At 53.4% G+C, this 19,442-nt stretch overlaps 4 protein-coding genes across 4 annotated transcripts; 3 read left to right on the top strand and 1 right to left on the bottom strand.

Moving 5' to 3' along the window:
* Positions 1 to 295: 295 nt before the first annotated feature.
* NCS57_00714900 (Ribosomal protein L19) lies at positions 296 to 10,073 on the top strand (the record flags this gene model as incomplete). The annotated part of the gene is made up of 6 exons (XM_053057011.1): positions 296 to 2,569; positions 2,623 to 7,875; positions 7,930 to 8,474; positions 9,215 to 9,265; positions 9,439 to 9,859; positions 9,930 to 10,073. 6 exons carry the CDS (start codon positions 296 to 298, stop codon positions 10,071 to 10,073), a joined length of 8,688 nt encoding a protein of 2,895 aa, XP_052913206.1.
* A 1,350-nt stretch (positions 10,074 to 11,423) lies between these two features.
* On the top strand, positions 11,424 to 13,265 carry NCS57_00714800 (Serine hydroxymethyltransferase; the record flags this gene model as incomplete). The annotated part of the gene is made up of 5 exons (XM_053057010.1): positions 11,424 to 11,543; positions 11,622 to 11,678; positions 11,740 to 11,833; positions 11,894 to 12,031; positions 12,121 to 13,265. 5 exons carry the CDS (start codon positions 11,424 to 11,426, stop codon positions 13,263 to 13,265), a joined length of 1,554 nt encoding a protein of 517 aa, XP_052913205.1.
* A 405-nt stretch (positions 13,266 to 13,670) lies between these two features.
* NCS57_00714700 (uncharacterized protein) lies at positions 13,671 to 16,439 on the bottom strand (the record flags this gene model as incomplete). The annotated part of the gene is made up of 1 exon (XM_053057009.1): positions 13,671 to 16,439. The coding sequence occupies exon 1, from the start codon at positions 16,425 to 16,427 to the stop codon at positions 13,671 to 13,673; it is 2,757 nt and encodes a 918-aa protein (XP_052913204.1). The 5' UTR covers positions 16,428 to 16,439.
* Positions 16,440 to 18,076: 1,637 nt separating this feature from the next.
* Positions 18,077 to 19,054, top strand: NCS57_00714600 (Transcription initiation factor TFIID subunit 8; the record flags this gene model as incomplete). Its single annotated transcript, XM_053057008.1, has 2 exons — positions 18,077 to 18,332; positions 18,387 to 19,054. 2 exons carry the CDS (start codon positions 18,077 to 18,079, stop codon positions 19,052 to 19,054), a joined length of 924 nt encoding a protein of 307 aa, XP_052913203.1.
* Between the last annotated feature and the right edge of the window lie 388 nt (positions 19,055 to 19,442).

Here is a 19,442-nt window from a genome sequence, read left to right as displayed (position 1 = left end):
TCTATCCTCCCGGCGAGCCCTGTTAGGTAAGGTACGGGTGTGAGTGAGCTGCGCTGCTGGACACTCTGGTCAACGTGGGGTCAGTCCATCTCGATATTTCTATCTTCACTCCGACCAATTTGGTGCCCGAAAATTCCAAAACCATCACCAATAATACCATCGCCGAATTTCCACAACACCTCCCTTCCTCCTCCCTCGATCGAGGACCTACGCCTCAAGTCCGGCGTTTGCGAGCTCTGGTAGCCCCAGATGAGTTCATCACTGCAGACGCCCACTTCCGTCTCCGATCTCCAGCATGTCTAAAGTTGACTCCTCCGACTCTGGCGCCTCGTCCGACCTGGACATTGCCGCCGCCAAGAAGGCGCTGGCTTCGTCCTCGACCGCGATCCGAATAGCTCAACTGCGCACAATCGAAGAGAAGCTTACCCAGAAATGTGCGCAAGCCCGGTCCTGTCGTGTGACGAGCTCCGATCAGCCAACTAACCCTTCTTCTGTAGCCCTCGACCCCTCCTCGATTCCCCGTCTTCTCCAGCTATTTTTTGGAACATACGCCTTCTATGCCGATAGAGAGTCTCGTCTTTCTGTTCAAAGATGCCTTGTTGCCCTGGTTTCGGCCGGTGTTGACCCCAAGACAATCTCCCCACTCATCGCCGCCATCCGCAAGGAAAGCCAGAAGCATGGCATTGCTCCTACAAGCGCGTTCGTCTTGGTAGAATGGTGCAGTCTGTTCATGCAGCATCTCGATGCCTCACTGTGGGACCAATTCGCCACAGATATCCTCCTGACCGACGCCGATGCCTTGGACAGGTGTCACCAGCTAGTTTCCAGGAAATCCGTTGTTCACTCTGCGGTCATTGTCACAAGAAGAGGCTTGAGGAAGCTTTTGTCTAACCCTGATTCCAGTGAGAAACGGCTATCTGATGCTGTCAACGTTCTTGCTACGAAGGGAGCTCAGTCTACCCCAAGGAATGCCATCTTGCTGGGTATTATTGCTGGGGTCTCTGCTCGGAAGGAGCACCTTCGCCCTGTTCTCGATTCTCTCAAGCCAAAGTATTATGAGTTCTTCTCCAGAGAGCTCATTGGCTCTCGGACTGCCGTCTCGGAGCACTTGATTCTAGGGTTTGCCGACTTCTTCACTTCTTTTGCAACACTCGACGAGGTTTCAAAAGAACTTATCCCGGCCCTCGAAAAAGGCCTTCTGCGAGCTCCCGAAGTTATCCTTGGCGGGGTTCTTACACCGCTCGTTCGCAGTCTCCCCGAGAGCTTTGACCTCTCCAAGGTGCTTGAGCAAAAACTGCTGAAGCCCATCTTATCGAACGTCAAGTCAACCAATGCAGCGATTCGCGCTGGTGCTTTGGATGCTTTCCGGGCCCTCGTGAATAGGTGCAATGATGACGCATCCTTAGAGAAGATCACCAACGAGATTGCGACCCCCCTGAAGTCGGGGAAGCTCGCATCCCCAGATCAACGCATACTGCATGCGCAAATGCTTGAGTTTGTCCCGCTCTCAAAGTCAAGCGCTGATAAAATTGTCAATGCTGTGTCCGTTGTTGCTGGCAAAGAAGGAAATGAGGGTGCATTGGCGGCAGAGACCTTGGCTCTGGCAAGGGCCGTGGCTTTTATTCTCGATAACGAGGGCGAGATACCCAAGGCTGTTCTGGACCCCATTGCCAAAGGCCTGGCGGATAAGAAGGCTCCTTCTCGAAAGTGCTGGCTTCTCCGTGTGGGTTATATCCTGCAGACCCTTGCCGAGGCTCAATCCGCATCTCCTGGAATGTCCGCCTTCGTTGAGGCTGTGATACCAAAGATAATCACAACCTTCAACGAGGTCACTGCAAATGCAGCTACTGCTGCGCAGAATGGCCTCATTGTCGGTGCTTACATTCTAACAGCCGTAACTCCTCATGTCCGGCGCTTGTTCCCCGATTCGCCTGCCGACTCGGCTTTGGTTAAAGCTTCCGTGGTTAAGCATTCTCTCTCCCTGGACCCGAAGCCTTCATTCTTGCTCAATCACCGAATCTACTCTAAAGTCACGGCCGAAGAGGACCTTAGATGGCTTGCGCGTGCTTTGACCTCGGCCTTTGAGAGCCTCGAACAGGATGCAGACAACCAAGTCGCACTTGCATGGTCCGAGGCCATCATTCATCAAATCGCCGCCCACAATGTTCCTCCATCGATCCAACAAGAGACCTCCAAGGCCCTTTCCGGCCTCTACATTCGAAACCCGAAGCGGGTCTCGACACTTATCATCAATGGACTTTGGGATCATCTGGAGCATTCTGGGTCTCGTGACAGGGATCATTCGATCGATCCTCACAACTTGGTCCATGTTGTGAAGGCCATCTGCTTGACCCCGAAGGACTTGGAAAAGTCTGGTCAAAGCATTGCCAAAGAAGACCTTGAGTCTCAGGCAAACAGTCTTCTGGTGCTAGCACGCTCAGAGTTGATTCCAAGAGCGAACTGGATTGACCTGTGTCTCCGCATGGAACTGGACCCTGGAGAACTTGTTCAGAAGTACCAGAGTGAGCTCTTGGAGGAGATTGACAACAAGACCTCTTTTGACCAAAAGGTTTGATTGTGCCATCCCTAACTTGCTGTTGAAAGTCTAACCAAAACTTATAGTCGGACGTTGTCAAGAAAGCTGCATACAACGCGGCAGCCGACCTGGCCTTCGTTGCACCTGACACAATCATTCCACGTCTGTTGGAGGTCATTAGTCGAGATCTTGCTGTCGAACAGCTCCATGATGTCGGCCCTGTCGAAGCGGCTATCTTCAGAACACCCGAGGGCACCTGCTTTGTCGACGTGCTTGCCAAGAAGGCCCAGCAAGTTGTGAACAAGAACAACAAAGACTACGATATCCTCAAATGGGAAGAAGAACTCCGAAGCCAACTTGAGAAGAAGAAGGGTCAGCAGAAGAAGCTCACTGCTGATGAAACTGCCAAGGTCAATGCACAGCTCAAGAAGGAGAGCCAAATCCGACAATCGCTCCGCGAAGTTGAGGCACGGCTTTTGCGTGGTATCGGCATCATCAAGAGCCTGGCAACCGGCCCTCCGACGGATGCGACCCAATGGCTCGGTACTGCGGTTTCACTGCTCATTGGTGTCATGGATGCAGGTGCCAACATGATCACTGGTGATGTAGCCCCCCTGGCATACATCACTTGCTCCGAGAAGGTCTCCGAGCGACTTGGCTCAATGAGACCCTTTATCGGAGTGGCAGCCTTGAGACTTCGAGATGTGTCACTGGAAGAAAACTACCAGGAAGAACCTCTCGAGGACTTGATTACAAGAGTGCTGTATCGTTTGCGATTTGCCGGTGAGCAACGACCATTCGACTCCGTGTCACTCATCTATGCCTTGCCGCTGGTCTTGGATGTCCTTCGCAAAGGAGGAGTTGGCAGCACAGCCGATGATGCAGATGCCCAGCTTGTTTTGGCTATTGAATTCCTGTCATTCCACACAGACATTTGTGTCGATGAAGCCGTCCCCCGAGCTGAGGTCCTGTCAGTCCTCATCAGCTCCATGCAGGCATACACGCAACATTACAAGCTCATCAAGGACTGCTTTGCTGACATGTGTCGATGCATCGCACCGAACATGAACCGCGAGGAGATGATCGTCTTAGCTAAGGGCGCATTGGTGCCCGAAACTCGTGTCCGATCGACCGTCTTACAATCCATCAGTGCCGAAGTTGATATGAGCGAGCTTGGGTACTCTGACGAGATTTGGCTTGCCTGCCACGACGATGAGGACGAAAACCAAGATTTGGGCCGTGAGATCTGGGAAGAGAGTGGTTTCGAGGTCACAGCTGAGGTCCCACTAAAGATGTTGCCCTTCGTTGAAAGCAAGGATGCTCAGCTACGTCGTGCCGCTGCCCGAGCCACGTCTGAAGCCGCGGGCCTGCACAACGAGTCCCTGGAGGCTGTGATCTCACAATTGGAATCCACCTACAAGGAACTTGCAAAGCCTCGAGTTCAACAACTCGACGAGTTCGGAATGCCCAAAAAGATGGACTTGTCTGACCCTTGGGAGGGCAGACATGGTATCGCGACTGCATTCAAGGAGCTTGCTCCAGTCATCAAGACTGATCAGTTGGATGCCTTCTTTGATTTCCTGATTGACAATGGCCCCCTGGGAGACAAGCACAGCTCAGTTCGAAGTGAGATGCTGGATGCCTCGATCCGTGCCATCGAAATCCACGGCAAAGGAATTCTCGATCATCTCATGGCCAAGTTTGAGCAAACCCTAGAGCAGCCAGACAAGAACAGCGAGGCCGCCGATCGCGTCAACGAGGCCGTCATCATCATGTACGGTGCGTTGGCTCGCCACCTGACTCCTGGCGACCCCAAGATCCCAACTGTCATTGACCGGCTCGTGGCAACTTTGAGTACGCCCTCCGAGACCGTGCAATATGCTATCGCCGAATGTCTACCTCCTCTCATCCGGGCCTGCCCCGACCAGTCATCGAAGTACTTTGGGCAAATCATGGAGCAACTACTCAGCTCCAAGAAGTACGCCGTTCAGCGTGGTTCTGCGTATGGTTTGGCTGGCCTTGTCATGGGCAGAGGAATCTCATCCCTCCGTGAATATCGCATTCTTTCGACCCTCACTGATGCGATGGAGAACAAGAAGGAGGCAAACCAGCGCGAAGCTGCACTGCTGGCATATGAGCTTCTATCAACACTACTTGGGCGTCTATTTGAGCCATACGTCATCCAGATTGTGCCCCAGCTGCTGACAGGCTTTGGTGACAGCAATGCCAATGTCAGAGATGCTTGTTTGGCAGCAGCAAAGGCATGCTTCGGAAAGTTGAGTTCTTACGGTGTCAAGCAGATCATGCCGACTCTCTTGGAAGGACTTGAGGAACAGCAGTGGAGGAGTAAGAAGGGCGCCTGTGATCTACTTGGTGCCATGGCGTACCTTGATCCTCAGCAGCTCGCCAACAGTCTGCCCGATATTATCCCTCCTCTTACTGGTGTACTGAACGACAGTCACAAGGAGGTCAGGGCCGCAGCAAACCGAAGCTTGAAGAGATTTGGTGAAGTCATCAACAACCCTGAAATCAAGAGCTTGGTCGACATCATCCTCAAGGCCCTCAGCGACCCTACCAAGTACACTGACGAGGCTCTCGATTCCCTCATCAAGGTCCAGTTCGTCCACTACCTTGATGCACCATCTCTTGCACTGGTCACTCGTATCCTGCAGCGTGGTCTGGGCGACCGTTCCAACACCAAGCGCAAGGCAGCTCAGGTTATTGGCAGTCTGGCTCATTTGACCGAGAAGAAGGACGTCGTTATGCACCTACCTGTGCTGGTGGCTGGCCTCAAGGTTGCTGTTGTCGACCCGGTTCCCACCACCCGAGCTACAGCGTCCAGAGCACTCGGTTCGTTGGTTGAGAAGCTTGGCGAGGATACCCTACCCGATCTTATCCCCGGCCTGATGCAAACTCTCAAGTCCGACACTGGCGCCGGCGACCGACTGGGATCTGCCCAAGCTCTCAGCGAGGTCCTCGCTGGATTGGGAACATCAAGGTTGGAGGAGACTCTACCAACTATCCTTCAAAATGTCGAGTCCTCGAAGCCCGCCGTTCGCGAAGGTTTCATGTCACTCTTCATCTTCCTTCCCGTCTGCTTTGGCAACAGTTTCTCGTCCTACCTCGGCCGTATTGTCCCGCCTATTCTCGCGGGTCTTGCTGACGACGTTGAGTCCATCCGCGAGACTGCTCTCCGCGCTGGTCGCCTGCTGGTGAAGAACTTTGCGGTGCGTGCCGTCGATCTCCTGCTCCCAGAGCTCGAGCGAGGTCTTGCAGATGACAGCTACAGAATCCGACTGAGCTCGGTTGAGCTTGTGGGTGATCTTCTGTTCAACCTCACAGGCATCAAGGCTGGCACAGAGGCTGATGATGAAATTGACGAGAACGCCAAGGAAGCGGGTGCTTCTCTCAAGGAGTCCCTTGGAGAAGAGAAGCGTAACAAGATTCTCTCTGCCCTGTATGTCTGCCGATGCGACACTGCTGGAGCTGTCCGGTCAGCCGCCATTTCGGTCTGGAAGGTCCTTGTGCACAGCCCGAGAACTCTCAAGGAGCTTGTGCCTACTCTCACACAACTTCTCATCAGGCGCCTGGGAAGCTCCAACATGGAGCACAAGGTCATTGCCAGCAACGCCCTTGGAGAGCTTATCCGCAAAGCAGGAGATGGTGTTCTGGCAAGTCTCCTTCCCACTTTGGAGGAAGGTCTTCAGACATCGACCGACGTCGATGCTAAGCAAGGTATCTGCCTTGCTCTGAGAGAATTGATCTCATCTGCTTCCCCTGAAGCGCTCGAAGATCATGAGAAGACACTCATCTCCGTCGTTCGCACAGCACTTACGGACTCTGATGAGGACGTCCGAGAGGCTGCTGCCGAAGCATTCGACTCTCTCCAGCAGATCTTTGGCAAGCGAGCTGTCGACCAAGTGCTTCCCTTCTTGCTTAACCTCCTTCGGTCGGAAGACGAGGCAGACAACGCTCTGTCGGCTCTCCTCACGCTGCTCACCGAGACAACACGATCAAACATCATCTTGCCCAACCTTATCCCCACGCTCACAACACCTCCCATCTCAGCATTCGATGCCAAGGCCCTGGCCTCTCTATCCAAGGTTGCTGGTCCTGCGATGAACAGGCGCCTGCCTAACATCATCAATTCGCTTATGGACAATGAGATCAACTGCAAGGAGGAGGATCTCCGTGAAGAGCTGGCGACTTCCTTCGACACGGTTATCCAGTCCATTGATGAGTACGATGGCCTTAACACGGTCATGAACGTCCTTCTACAACTCCTCAAGCACGAGGATCACCGTCGGAGAGCAGCTACAGCCCGCCATCTGGGCAACTTCTTCTCCGCCGCCAGCGTGGATTACTCCCGGTACAACCAGGACATTATTCGATCACTACTCAACTCTTTCGATGATGCAGACCAGGATGTCGTCAAGTCCTCTTGGGCAGCACTCAGCGGATTTACCAAGAAGCTGCGCAAGGAGGAGATGGAGTCGCTTGTCATCTCCACTCGCCAAACCCTCCAGCGTGTTGGTGTCGCGGGGGCGAACCTGCGTGGTTTCGAGCTGCCCAAGGGCATCAACGCTGTTCTTCCCATCTTCTTGCAGGGCTTGATGAACGGTACTGCAGAACAACGAGTCCAGGCTGCTCTGGGTATCGCCGATATTGTCGACAGAACCAGCGAGGCCTCGCTAAAGCCGTTCGTGACCCAGATTACTGGTCCTCTCATCCGAGTGGTTTCAGAACGCGCCACCGAAGTCAAGTCGGCCATTCTTCTCACTCTCAACAATCTCCTCGAGAAGATGCCAATGGCACTCAAGCCTTTCTTGCCCCAACTTCAGCGTACATTTGCCAAGTCTCTCGCTGATACGTCGAGCGAGACACTGAGGACAAGGGCTGCCAAGGCATTGGGTACCCTGATCAAGTACACTCCCCGTATCGATCCTCTGATTGCCGAACTTGTCACTGGATCGAAGACTGCCGATCCTGGTGTCAAGACTGCAATGCTCAAGGCCTTGTACGAGGTCATCAGCAAGGCCGGTGCCAACATGGGAGAAGCGTCCCGAGCGGCTGTGTTGTCCCTGATCGACATGGACACAGACGAGAGAGACGATACCATGACTATCACCAACGCCAAGCTGTTGGGTGCCCTCATCAAGAACGTTCCTGAAGAAGCCGCCTCGGGTCTGCTCAAGAACCGTGTGGTTACCTCACACTTCAGCCCCTCGTCTGTGCTTGCTCTGAATGCCGTCCTTGTTGAATCCCCAGAAGCTCTGCTCCAAAACTCGTTGATCGACGAACTGCCCGAACTCCTGTGCCAGGGCATCGCAAACAAGAACGTAAGTGAAGACGAACGAGTTCGAAGTAGACTGTTAGCTGACATTCATGAATAGGTTTTTGTGGCAGACAACTGCATCCTAGCTACAGGCAAGTATCTACTCTCAGATGCGCCCAAGACCTATGAGACTACCAAGGGAATCTTTGAGGCCCTTGCGTCCATCATCCAGCCAGGCAATGCGACCGACTCTCGTCGACTTGCGCTGGTGGTTGTTCGCACGGTGAGCCGCAACGATATGGAAATGGTCCGACCCCACGTGGCCCTCCTGGCACAGCCCATCTTTGCAAGTGTTAGAGACCCTGTTATCCCCGTCAAGTTGGCGGCGGAGGCGGCATTTGTGGAGCTGTTCAGCGTGGCAGACGAGGAGAGCCGCATCTTTGACAAGTTCATGGCTGGGTCCGGAGCGGAGCTGCCTGCCAACACCAAGAGGAGCATGGGAGACTATTTCAAGCGTGTTGCCATGAGACTAGGCTCACAAGCTCGCGAGAGACGTGAGGCGGAAGGTGGACAGGGAGGACTTGGTCTATCAAACGACGAGGCAGAGGACGAAAAGGAGATTTGGAGTGTTGGAAAGGTCGATGTGGGAAGCGAGACGTTCTCGTGAACATCTCCGGGAGCAAGTGTGCCATGAACAAATGTTCTGGCATCTTACCTATGTTATACCATGATGAAAAGCTATGAATCAATGCAGCACTGTCACATCCAGGTATTTGGATTTGGCTTCATGTAAGCTGTTATCGAGCATCTGTTGCTTTACCTTGAGGAATAGTGCTGGGAATAATGCTAATCCATGCACGAACACAAGCCCCATGTGGGTATTGCCGTTGTTCATGATCCTCATAATCGCCCAGTTATGTCCTTCGAACGTGCCCCACTGCCATCTCCTCGAATTTCACCACGCTGAATTTCGAGCTCTTGTCGTCCACGTCAAGGCCATGCTGCACTCATATGCTTGTTGTAACACACACATAGATACATGGATTGGCAGAAATATAGAGAAAAATACAGTGGTTCGCACTTCGTGATAGCTCCATGGACCAATTCAATGGCCTGGGAAATAGCACAACAATGTCTACCTTCGGATACAATACTCCGAGCTCAAGCTCGCCTCATGACAATGAAGTCAATTTGAGCTCATGAATAATTCTGATTGGGGCAGGGGGATATCGCATTTCCCACCCCACCTTCCCAGAGTGCCCTGTGGCAGTAAAAAGGTCACGTGAATCGCTCGGCGGTGACTCATGACCCAGAACAGCCCTCGCTTAGTGAAACTGAAAGGGTCTAGCGCAAGTGAACCCACAAACCCAAGGAGAAATTCTGGCCTCGCAAACCCCTCTCAGTCTTCATCCAACATCCATCGAGGACCGGCCACCACTAACGACAATCAAGATGTAAGTTGTCCGAATCGATCAGCACAACGAGGATGCGATATTGGGGGAGCTTGAAGCAGGACTGCGCTGGGAGCGGATGCTTCTGATGCCGTCGCCGCGATCTCGAAGCCAAAAATTCATCATCGATATCAGAGGGAGTTGGTGGCTAACTCGTGTTTCTTCCTCCACTGCAGGGTCAATCTGCGAACTCAGAAGCGCCTGGCCTCGTCGGTCATCGGCTGCGGTCAGCGCAAGATCTGGCTCGACCCCAACGAGCAGAGCGAGATTTCCAACGCCAACTCTCGCCAGACCATCCGAAAGCTCATCGCCGATGGCCTCATCATCCGAAAGCCCGTCACCCAGCACTCGCGATCGCGCGCCCGCGAGCTGAACCTCGCCCGACGAGAGGGCCGACACCGTGGCTACGGTAAGCGCAAGGGTACTGCCGATGCCCGTATGCCCAGCCAGGTCCTCTGGATGCGCCGCCTCCGAGTCCTCCGCCGTCTTCTGGTCAAGTACCGTGCCAGCGGCAAGATCGACAAGCACCTCTACCACGAGCTGTACCACAGCAGCAAGGGTAACACCTTCAAGCACAAGCGTGCCCTGGTTGAGCACGTACGTGTTACCTATGATACCCGGCCATGGTGGCCACGACGAGGGATGATTGCTGACATGGAGATAATAGATCCACCGTGCCAAGGCCGAGAAGCAGCGTGAGAAGGCTCTCCAGGAGGAGATGGATGCCAAGCGTGCGAAGAACAAGGCTGCCCGCGAGCGCAAGCAGGAGCGTGCGGCGGCCAAGCGAAATGCTCTCCTTGCCGAGGAGTAAACCGTGTGGACAACGACAACATTTCGGTCTTGAGAGGAGGCTGCATTCGGAGTCTACGGGTTGGGTCTCTTTTTACGCCCTTCTGGTTTCTACAGTCGTACCGGCGGGGGTTCTGGCATGTAGCATTGAAAAATGGAATCGATGATGCTCGGATGCTTGGATGTTTTTCCACAATGCCCATCTTCTCGTGAGCACGGCTGTTGCTCAATATGTCCTCGGTACCACAGGTGTTCAAAATAATGTTGTGCGGGTTGGCTTCATTTTCACACGCGGGCTGTGCCTTTCTCACTCCACAAATGTGCCGCTGCTCATGCATGTCGCTGTCTTGCCCTGGATTTCTGCTCATGCTTGATTGATGGCAGAATAGCATCAAGTTGGCCGCGGCTTACATCAACACGAGGGCACTGGTTTCAAAACCTAGGCCGCACAGCCTGGATAACTGAGAACGTGGTCAGACAAAATGGACAGCAACGCCAAGCATTTACAACCCACCTAGGCAAGAACAATATGACACCTTCGCAACAACGAGCTAACTTTCTACTAACTACGTAAACGCATTGAACTAGAATGAAGCTATCGTGAAAAGAGTATGCGAGAAGATCAACCAAGGCTTGGATCAGTTCATTCAAATTGCCCTCTCAAGAGTGGTGAGTTTGTGCCAGGGCATTTCAGCATGCTCCCGCACGAAGCGGAGGAACCAATATGCTATCTTGGCGGTCACATCACGCCCAAGTTTAGTTGATAAGGAAAAAAGAAGAAAAAGAAGAAACCCCATAGCCCACCGGAGCCGAGAATTTTATACGTAATGGCGTCTTGGCTCACCGCCACAGGGATGGAGCACTGTGGCACAGGCGAGTGTGAGCTGCTAAAAGAGTACCTTTCCCTTGGGTATTTGCAACGTTTCAAGGCTGGCTCTTTCGCTGGAGCAGCTGTGTCCCAGGCGACCTCTCAGCCCATAAAGCACAAGACATGGTCTTGCAGAGGCTGTGACAGGGGCTCAAGTTAGGCAAATACGCTAGGTACTTGTCTTGCATGTAGCTGCCGTTGGCTGGACTCGAGCCATTCTGGCAGCCTCCTTCCAAAGCGGCCCTCACCAGTGGGTGGTGTCGGCTCCTCCTCCACCTCCCACCTCCGCCTCCGCCTTCGTCCTTCTAGGTCCCGTCCTGACATCCATCGTCACAGTCAATGACGTCCTGAGCGAGCGCGCCGCTAGACAATCACCGTCTTGTCGCCTCGCAAAGCGGCTCTCCTCTTGTGCGAAAAGATACCCCCATTTTGTCTCTCAATTGCGCTCCATTCCCTCTTGCTCTCTCACCCTCTCTCCCGTCATCCGCCGATCGCAACCACGCCATGTCTCTTGCTGGCGTGAGAGGTACCTCGCGTGTCCTGCGCGGCATCGCGAGGCCTGTTGCAGTTACCACAACGTGCACGCGAGCGTCGTCCTCCTTGAGTCTCGAGAGTCAGCAACAGGTTTGTTCATATCCAATTGATTAAAAGCCATTGTATTACCGTGACTTGGAGGTCTGACGCTCTTGTGCCCTTACACAGCTACTCTCAGCCCACCTGGGCAAGGCTGACCCCACCGTCTTCGACATCATCGAAAAGGTTCACCATGATGCCGCCTCGAGCTCTCTGCCCTCACTCTTTTTACTAATCCCTGGAGTAGGAGAAGAAACGCCAGAAGCACTTCATCAACCTTATCCCCTCTGAGAACTTCACGTCCCAAGCTGTTCTCGATGCTCTTGGCAGTGTAATGCAAAGTACGGCTCTCGACCAGTATCGGTCTTCACATTGCAGAGTCTAACTTATATCCTCGGCAGACAAATATTCGGAAGGCTATCCAGGTGCTCGATACTATGGCGGCAACGAGTTCATTGACCAATCCGAACGTCTATGTCAACAGCGCGCTCTCGAAACATTCGGCCTTGATCCCAAATCATGGGGTGTGAATGTCCAAGGTTCGCAACCTCTCCCCTTCGTCCATGACTGGTGTCTCGTACATGTCAGTCTTTGTTTTGAGTAGTTCTTGCTAACTCTAGTCCTCAAGCTCTCTCCGGTGCTCCCGCAAACCTCTACGTCTACTCCGCCTTGTTGAACACCCACGATCGATTGATGGGCCTTGACCTACCTCATGGTGGCCATCTATCCCATGGCTATCAGACACCAACCAAGAAGATTTCTGCTGTTTCAAAATACTTCGAGACGGTGCCCTATCGGTTGGACGAGTCGACTGGATACATCGACTACAACAAGCTTGAAGAACTAGCAACCATCTACCGACCCAAGATTATCGTGGCTGGCGCAAGTGCCTATAGCCGATTGATCGATTATCAGCGCATGCGAGAAATCTGCGATAAAGTCAACGCCTACCTACTCGCCGATGTCGCCCATATCTCCGGCCTAATAGCAGCCAAGGCTGTCCCAGGCCCTTTCTCTTACGCAGATATTGTCACAACCACCAGCCACAAGAGCTTACGAGGTCCCCGAGGAGCCCTGATCTTCTACCGGAAAGGAGTCCGGAAACAAAACCCCAAGACCAAGGAAGACATCCTTTACGACCTCGAGGGCCCCATCAACAACTCCGTATTCCCCGGTCACCAAGGTGGCCCTCACAACCACACTATCACAGCCCTCGCCGTGGCTTTGAAGCAGGCGCAAACCCCCGAATTCCAGGTGTACCAGACCCAGGTACTAAAGAACGCAAAGGCCTTTGCCCGGCGATTGAGCGAGCCCAAGGGCAATGGTGGTCTAGGCTACACGCTTGTCAGTGGAGGCACTGATAACCACTTGGTCTTGGCCGACCTTAAGCCCCAGGGCATTGATGGCAGTCGAGTTGAGCGTGTGCTAGAGTTGGTCGGTGTTGCTGCCAACAAGAACACTGTCCCAGGAGATCGGTCAGCGTTGGTCCCTGGTGGCCTCCGCATGGGCACGCCAGCTATGACCACTCGCGGCTTCAACGAGGATGACTTTGTCCGTGTTGCGGATGTCGTGGATCGTGCCGTCGCCATCACCTCTCGGATTGATAAGGCGGCCCGAAAGGCGGCAGAGGAGAAGGGTGAGAAGAACCCAGGCAAGCTAAAGAACTTCATGGAGTATCTCGGCAACGGCGAGACGCAGTCCGAGATTGTGCAGCTACGGAGCGAGGTTGCAGACTGGGTCGGCACATACCCCCTGCCTTGGGATTCATCTTGATGATGGTCCACGGCAAGCATCAATATGGATGAAAACGACGGGCCCGCAAGCCGGATCATTAGTCCCGTTGAAACTAATTTGGCTATGACCACATAGAAGTGTACCGCTGGACCCTTGCTTCGTCCGAGCCTCTGCTGGGACTTGAATTGAACATAGGTATGTGAGATGAGACGAGACCACTGCTCCACGGATGTAGTTTATGGCTTCACCTCACTCAACCGTTACACCCCTCTCACAGAAATTCGCAAAACCCAGTGCAATGTGACTTGAGTCAACTCTCAATTCGAGCAAAAATGTAGGATATCAAACATGAAGTAGCTAGGTGATCTCAACAACTATGTCCAATGGCCCAAAGTCCTCCAAATAAAGACAAAACACGGCTAGAGTGATAAGATCGTGACATGACTAAGTGCTGGTAGATGGCTCTCCAGCCTGAGGAGGAGGAGGAGGAGGAGGAGTTGACTCCTTACCCAGAACCTTCTTCGCGCTAGATCTCGCTGCCACTCTCTCGTAGTAATCCTTCAGTTTATCCAATCCTTCTAGAGCTTCCAGCCCTGACTCCTCCACGATAGAATGCAGGACAGGCCAAAGGGCGAAGTCAGGCAGAGACAGCTCCGAGCCGGCAAGGAAAGCTCCCTCGGCCTCGGCGACGAAACCATCCCAGACTTCGAGCTCGTGCTTCAGGGACTTGAGGTCACGCTTCCCGCTGGTGGTGTCCTTGGGCAGGCTGCGCCAGGCATCCACGACTGACATTGCACGTTGGAAGCGGGTGAACTGGGTAGCCAGCTCCTTCGGGCTTCGGGCGGTGCTTCCAGGCTTGCCGAGGCCATAGCGTGCATCGAGATACAGCATGATAGCCAAGTCACCTTGAACAGCAGACTTGTCCTTGTCTGTGAACTTGATGGCGCCGCTCTCAGTATTGGATGGGCCAGAGTCGGGGCCTGCCGTGATGCTTCCCTTTGCGTAGTTCACCCCGTATTCTGTCAGCATGAGGGCGGCACGCATGTTGGCCACTGAATCTCCACAGGCAAAGAGTCGCGGTGCGTTGCTCATATGCAGCACGTCGAACCCCTTTCCATAGTGGGCATCCCAATCGAACTCGGTAGCGTGGTTCTCCGTTCCAAAGGCCTTGAGCATCTCAATGGCCTCGTCGGTCTGACCATTGATGACAGCATGAGCCTCCTCTCGCGTCTTGGCCTTGGCGCCCTGACCCCAGATGAGAGTCTCTTCACGGTTCAGGAACGTTCCGATCTGGCGGAATGTCAGAGAGATTCGGCCGCCGTCGTAGGCCAGCTCGGCTGGAGTCTTTTGGCTCTTTGGTCGCTTATCCTGGCGGATGGCGTGCAGCCACTTCATGTTGCTCTTCAGGCCCAATCGGCACAAAGAGTTGTGTGGAAGTCTGGCGCGCTGGATCTTCCTCTTCAGATCGGCTGGCGAGGCTTCGTCTCGAGATGGGTCCTTATCCCGTCTCTTCGTTCTGAAGACCATGGTTCGCTCAGCACCCAGGCTGACATTTGCGATATAAGAGCCCTGGACAATATCCAAGGTCTTGTCGCTATGCTCAGAGATGTAATCGGTTCCGTCACGGTAGTACTGGATCAGGACGTGGTTCAGGGGGTGACCGAGATGCTTCTCCGTCTCGGCCTTGATGGCTAGAACGGTTGGAGAGAATGGCAGCAGTGGGGGAGACTCGTCGGATGGATGACGGTACACTGGGATGGTTCCATCTTCACCAACCTCGCCTTGGACGGCCACCAGTCGTGGGACCTCTCCGCCTTGGTGCGACATGCGCTGCCACTGGACCTCGTCGCGTAGCTTCTCAAAGATGCCATCGACAAGAGTGTCTGGAAGGACGTTTTCGATGATGTCGGTGTCTCCCTCGCAGAGACCCTTCTGCAGGAGATGACCTTCTTCGTTTTCCATCAGAGTCTTGGTCTGGGCCATGTCTGGATCTACTTGGGGTGGTGTTGTTGATTTTTTGGGTTGTTGTTCGTCTTTATTGGTGTTCTTAGATGGTGTCTCTTCGTCTTTAGTCGTCTTCTGGGTTGGTGTCTCTTCCTTCTTGGCCACATCCACGTTCCCAGTATCTCCTTTAATAGCAGCCGCCTCACCAACATCCTGTATCTGTTTTGTGTCCTTGGTCTCTGATGTTTTGGTCTGAGAAACGCCATTTGATTCCTCAGTCTTCGAAGGTGGTTTGACCTCTGAGTCATGGCGTTCAGCTGCGCTTGTAGTCGACGCCTTTTTCTGAGGCTGAGTCCCAGCCGCTGCGGGGCTTGGCGAATCTGAAGCTAATCGCAGGCCTGTCATGTTCTTGACGATTGATGGTGAGAGACTCTTGTCGCGCACGTCCTTGTCTACGCCGGACTTGACACTTCGTGATGGTTCCATGCGCTTCGATTGTTGTGAGGATGCCTTGCTGCGCGACGCCTTTGGAGTCTTTGGTTTAGGCTGCAGGCTCTCCAGGACCTCCTCGTACGAGGCAACCTCACAGCCAGTGAGTTCGATCAAGGATGCAATTGCCGATGCCTTTCTAGCCTCTGTTCGATAGCCACAGCAATCATCGACAATCGTAATGGCCATGCCGTGACCCGCAGCATCGAGTGCCGTTGCATGGACGCCAATATTGGTCAAGGAACCACAGATGAAAAGCTCCATAACCATCTTGGCGCGCAATATACGCAACAATTGCGTCGTCTGGAACGCCGAATAGTGCGACTTTGTTAACTTGATGTCCGTCTTCTGCGATGCCTCTTCAATGGCCGCAGCTATGCGGCAGCCCGGTGTGTCGGCCTTGACACACACAGGTTCTTCGTGGCTGAGGAAAGCCTCTGCGTCCGGCGGTCCAGCCACGTCGAGGTCCTCGACTGGGAGCAGCTTCGCTCGACCCCTCGAAGAGGGACGCAATAGGGGCTTATTGTCTGTGACGATAATTTGGTCCTCGAAAACAGGACGAGTCTCCTCAAACTGCGATTGGATCCAAACGACATCTCCTACATCCCGAAACGCCTTGGCGAGCTTGACAGTTCTATCCACAAGGCCCTCTGGCTCCGGGACTGGCAGCGCGCCATCCTGGGCTATGAAATCGTGTTGAAAATCAACACCGATAAGGGCCTTGCGGGTTGTGAGCTGCGGAAGAGCGGAGTGGTCAAAAGGAAACATGGCGTAGGGGGGGCGAGGTTGGGACAATAATAAAAAATGTATATCTGATGGGTATCTGAAAGACAGGAAGAAGAGAAAAGCCAAGAACAAAATATGTTGGACTTTGTCAGAGGGACATGCCCGCAATCTACCGAGTGGAAGTTGCGGCCGCGATGTTGAGGGCTTTAGGGCAGGGGATACAGAGTCGTGTTGGAGCAAAAATGCTTCGTGATGCAAACCCAAAAAGTGTCTCTGGGAGTGCAGGGTAGGCGGGTTGCAGCAGAGTTTCAGGTTATCGCGTTGGGGCTGTTGAGGAACGCAACCGTCGGTGTTGGCTGGTTGGTGCAACAATGCCTCCGGCTCATATATCTGGTGTGGGAGCTGTTTCAATGTTCGGTGGTGATGTGCGGTTCGGAACGTGATCAACCACACACACTTATATCCTGGATGGGGAGAATTGGATGGAATTTGCCTGCTCTGGAATCAAGAACCAGAGGGGCCAGTCCGATTGCGGGGACCTAAAGACAAAGCCAAAAGCCAAGAAGAGGGTGTAGACGCGGGGGTTTCTCAGAACGTCACACACGCAGGCGGTTAAACAGAGTCAATGAGCGATTCTTAAGTCTCAAGGTGATTGATGCTTCGACTCGCTTGTCACATCATAGGACATGCAGCCTGTCATGCTAGTTCAGCCAACGTCCAATGTCAAGCCCAAGATGCAGGGTTCAGTCCATCCACTGGTGGTTGTCTCAAGTGTCGGTCAAAGCAACCGAACGGAAAACACCGCTCTCGCACAGCAATATCATATTGAGATGATCACAATCCCGGCGACCTGCAGGAGGGCGGTAATCAGACACCGCGGGTTGGGTCGCATTCTGAATTTCGGATCCTCTTCGCGGGACATCTCCGGCGTCGATCACTCGGTCTAGACTCGTTTGCTCAGGTGTCAAAGTGTTGGCGAGCCCTTGCAAGGCACGCCTTGGCGGTTTACCCTGGAGTAATTAATTTTTTTCTGGAAGTTATATGGCCCTCCCTGCATGTCTCTACCAGGCGATCATGATGAATGATCGCGCCAGGGTCACTCTGTTCGGACTACACGTAGCGACGATGACGTATTTTGCTCTCGCCCGTGATTTCGCATTCATGTCTGATATTGACACCAGCATCCTATCTCAGTTGGGGGGATGATTGCACAGACATTGTGACGGGCGTTACGAGCCACACCACAAGTTAGTCGAGATTGAATTCCATGTTCAAATGACTACTCAGAAACCAAAACCAGTGATAAGGTTTACGCCCAAATTCATCCACAGGTCGCAATATTCATTCTTGAATCACATTGGAACCTCAAAGAGGAATAATTGTGGTGAATCAAACGAGAACCAGAGGTGATACAAAGTCCTGGCCTCGGACTTGACATGTGGGGCCGTCGACCAATGAGCCGAAGTTTCCCCAGCTTGAATCCTTGGTGGAGGAGCTGCAGCTCCAACCTTCCTCCCGGCATCGCCAAAACATATTCCATCGTCAACAACTTTGCGCCTATCACTCGCTGCCTGGAATACTCGTCAGGGCTGGGCCAAAGTCAAATGAGATGCTCTCGCCGCACATAAAATAACCACATAAACGCCCTCCATAGTGCGTCGTCGAAATCGTCACGTCCCAAGATCTTCGCGATGACGCCAAAGCGAAGCCTCTCTCCAGCCGACGAGGAGCAACCCGATCCAAAACGGCCCCGGGTTCACGATGAACATCACGAAGACACAAACACCGATGAGACGGGGCCACGAGCAATCGGATCCGTGATACCGAACCCGCACTACCAGGCCCGAGCTGGGCTCCAACGCTCGATCGCCATGGTTCTCAAGCATGACGGCTTTGACTCAGCAAGCCCTGAGGCGCTGGAGAGCTTCACCGCAATGGTGGAGACATGTTAGTATATGTGAATAGCTAACATTTGACTCGTCGCTGACGCGCCTTTTCCAGATCTCGAGGGCATGATCGATGCTGCCAAAAGTCTCGCCCTGGCTGCACGTCGCGAACACCCCATCGCAACCGACTTCGAACACGCGCTACGACGGCACAATATCAGTATTTCATCATTAAAGCCTCACCTGAGGCCGCCGATCCCCAAAAAGCAAATCGTTCCCAGCTTTGCCGATGTGCTCCCTGAAGACCAAGACGCCTATGCCACACTACCGCTCCTAGGCGAAGAATTGAGCGGACAGCCGGACAAAGACGAGAAAGATTACGTTCCATCCTCGTTCCCAGATTTCCCCAGCAAACACACATACAAGTTTACGCCACAGGAAGATTCCAACATTCGCGACCCTAAGAGAATCCGGGAAGACGCCGCAAGGACAGCTCAGCAGGGTGAAGATGCACTCCGCCGCCTGGTACGAGCATCCAAAATGCGAAAACAAAAAGAAGTCAAGCTGCTGGTTGAGCGCGATGTTCATGGGAAGGAGCGGTTCCGTCTATGGGAATCAACAATGAAACGGTTCATGGCCGCGGAAGGTCAGGGGGAGCATACTGATCAGATGGAGATTGCGGACCACAGCATGATTGTCAACGGCGAGGCCCTTTTCTCTCGCAAAGAAGTTCCCAGAGCAGGGAAACGGTCGACTGCCTTGGCAAGCAAGAAGGCGTTGTAAGATGTTGATCAAGCATCCATTGGAAACGATGGCTCACATGATACCCCATGAATACGTGGTTTGGGATGGATGGCGTTTGGCGTTCATGGCCTTGCGATTTGAGCTCGAGCGAGGGATAGACCTAATATGAAAGTAGATGCCATGTGGCAACGAGTGAGCCTCTCACAATCACAGCAACCTGAACATAGGTCCCGGCATCTCTGGATGATGGATGAACTGTGATCGTGTGTGGAGGTTAAATGGAGTTCACAGTACGCGCTTCCCTCCCCATCTTGAAGACCGAAAGGCTAACGAAAGTAATAGCAAAACTCTCATTGAGGATGAACTGCACGAGAACCGTCAACTGGGCTGATGTAACGAGAACCTCTGAGCTTCTGCTGCTTCTTTG

The sequence above is a fragment of the Fusarium keratoplasticum genome, chromosome 5 (assembly GCF_025433545.1).
Source record: "Fusarium keratoplasticum isolate Fu6.1 chromosome 5, whole genome shotgun sequence".
Lineage (NCBI taxonomy): Eukaryota > Fungi > Ascomycota > Sordariomycetes > Hypocreales > Nectriaceae > Fusarium > Fusarium keratoplasticum.
The sequence above is the reverse complement of the archived record's forward strand: the minus strand, read 5'-3'. Positions and strand labels throughout refer to the sequence as shown.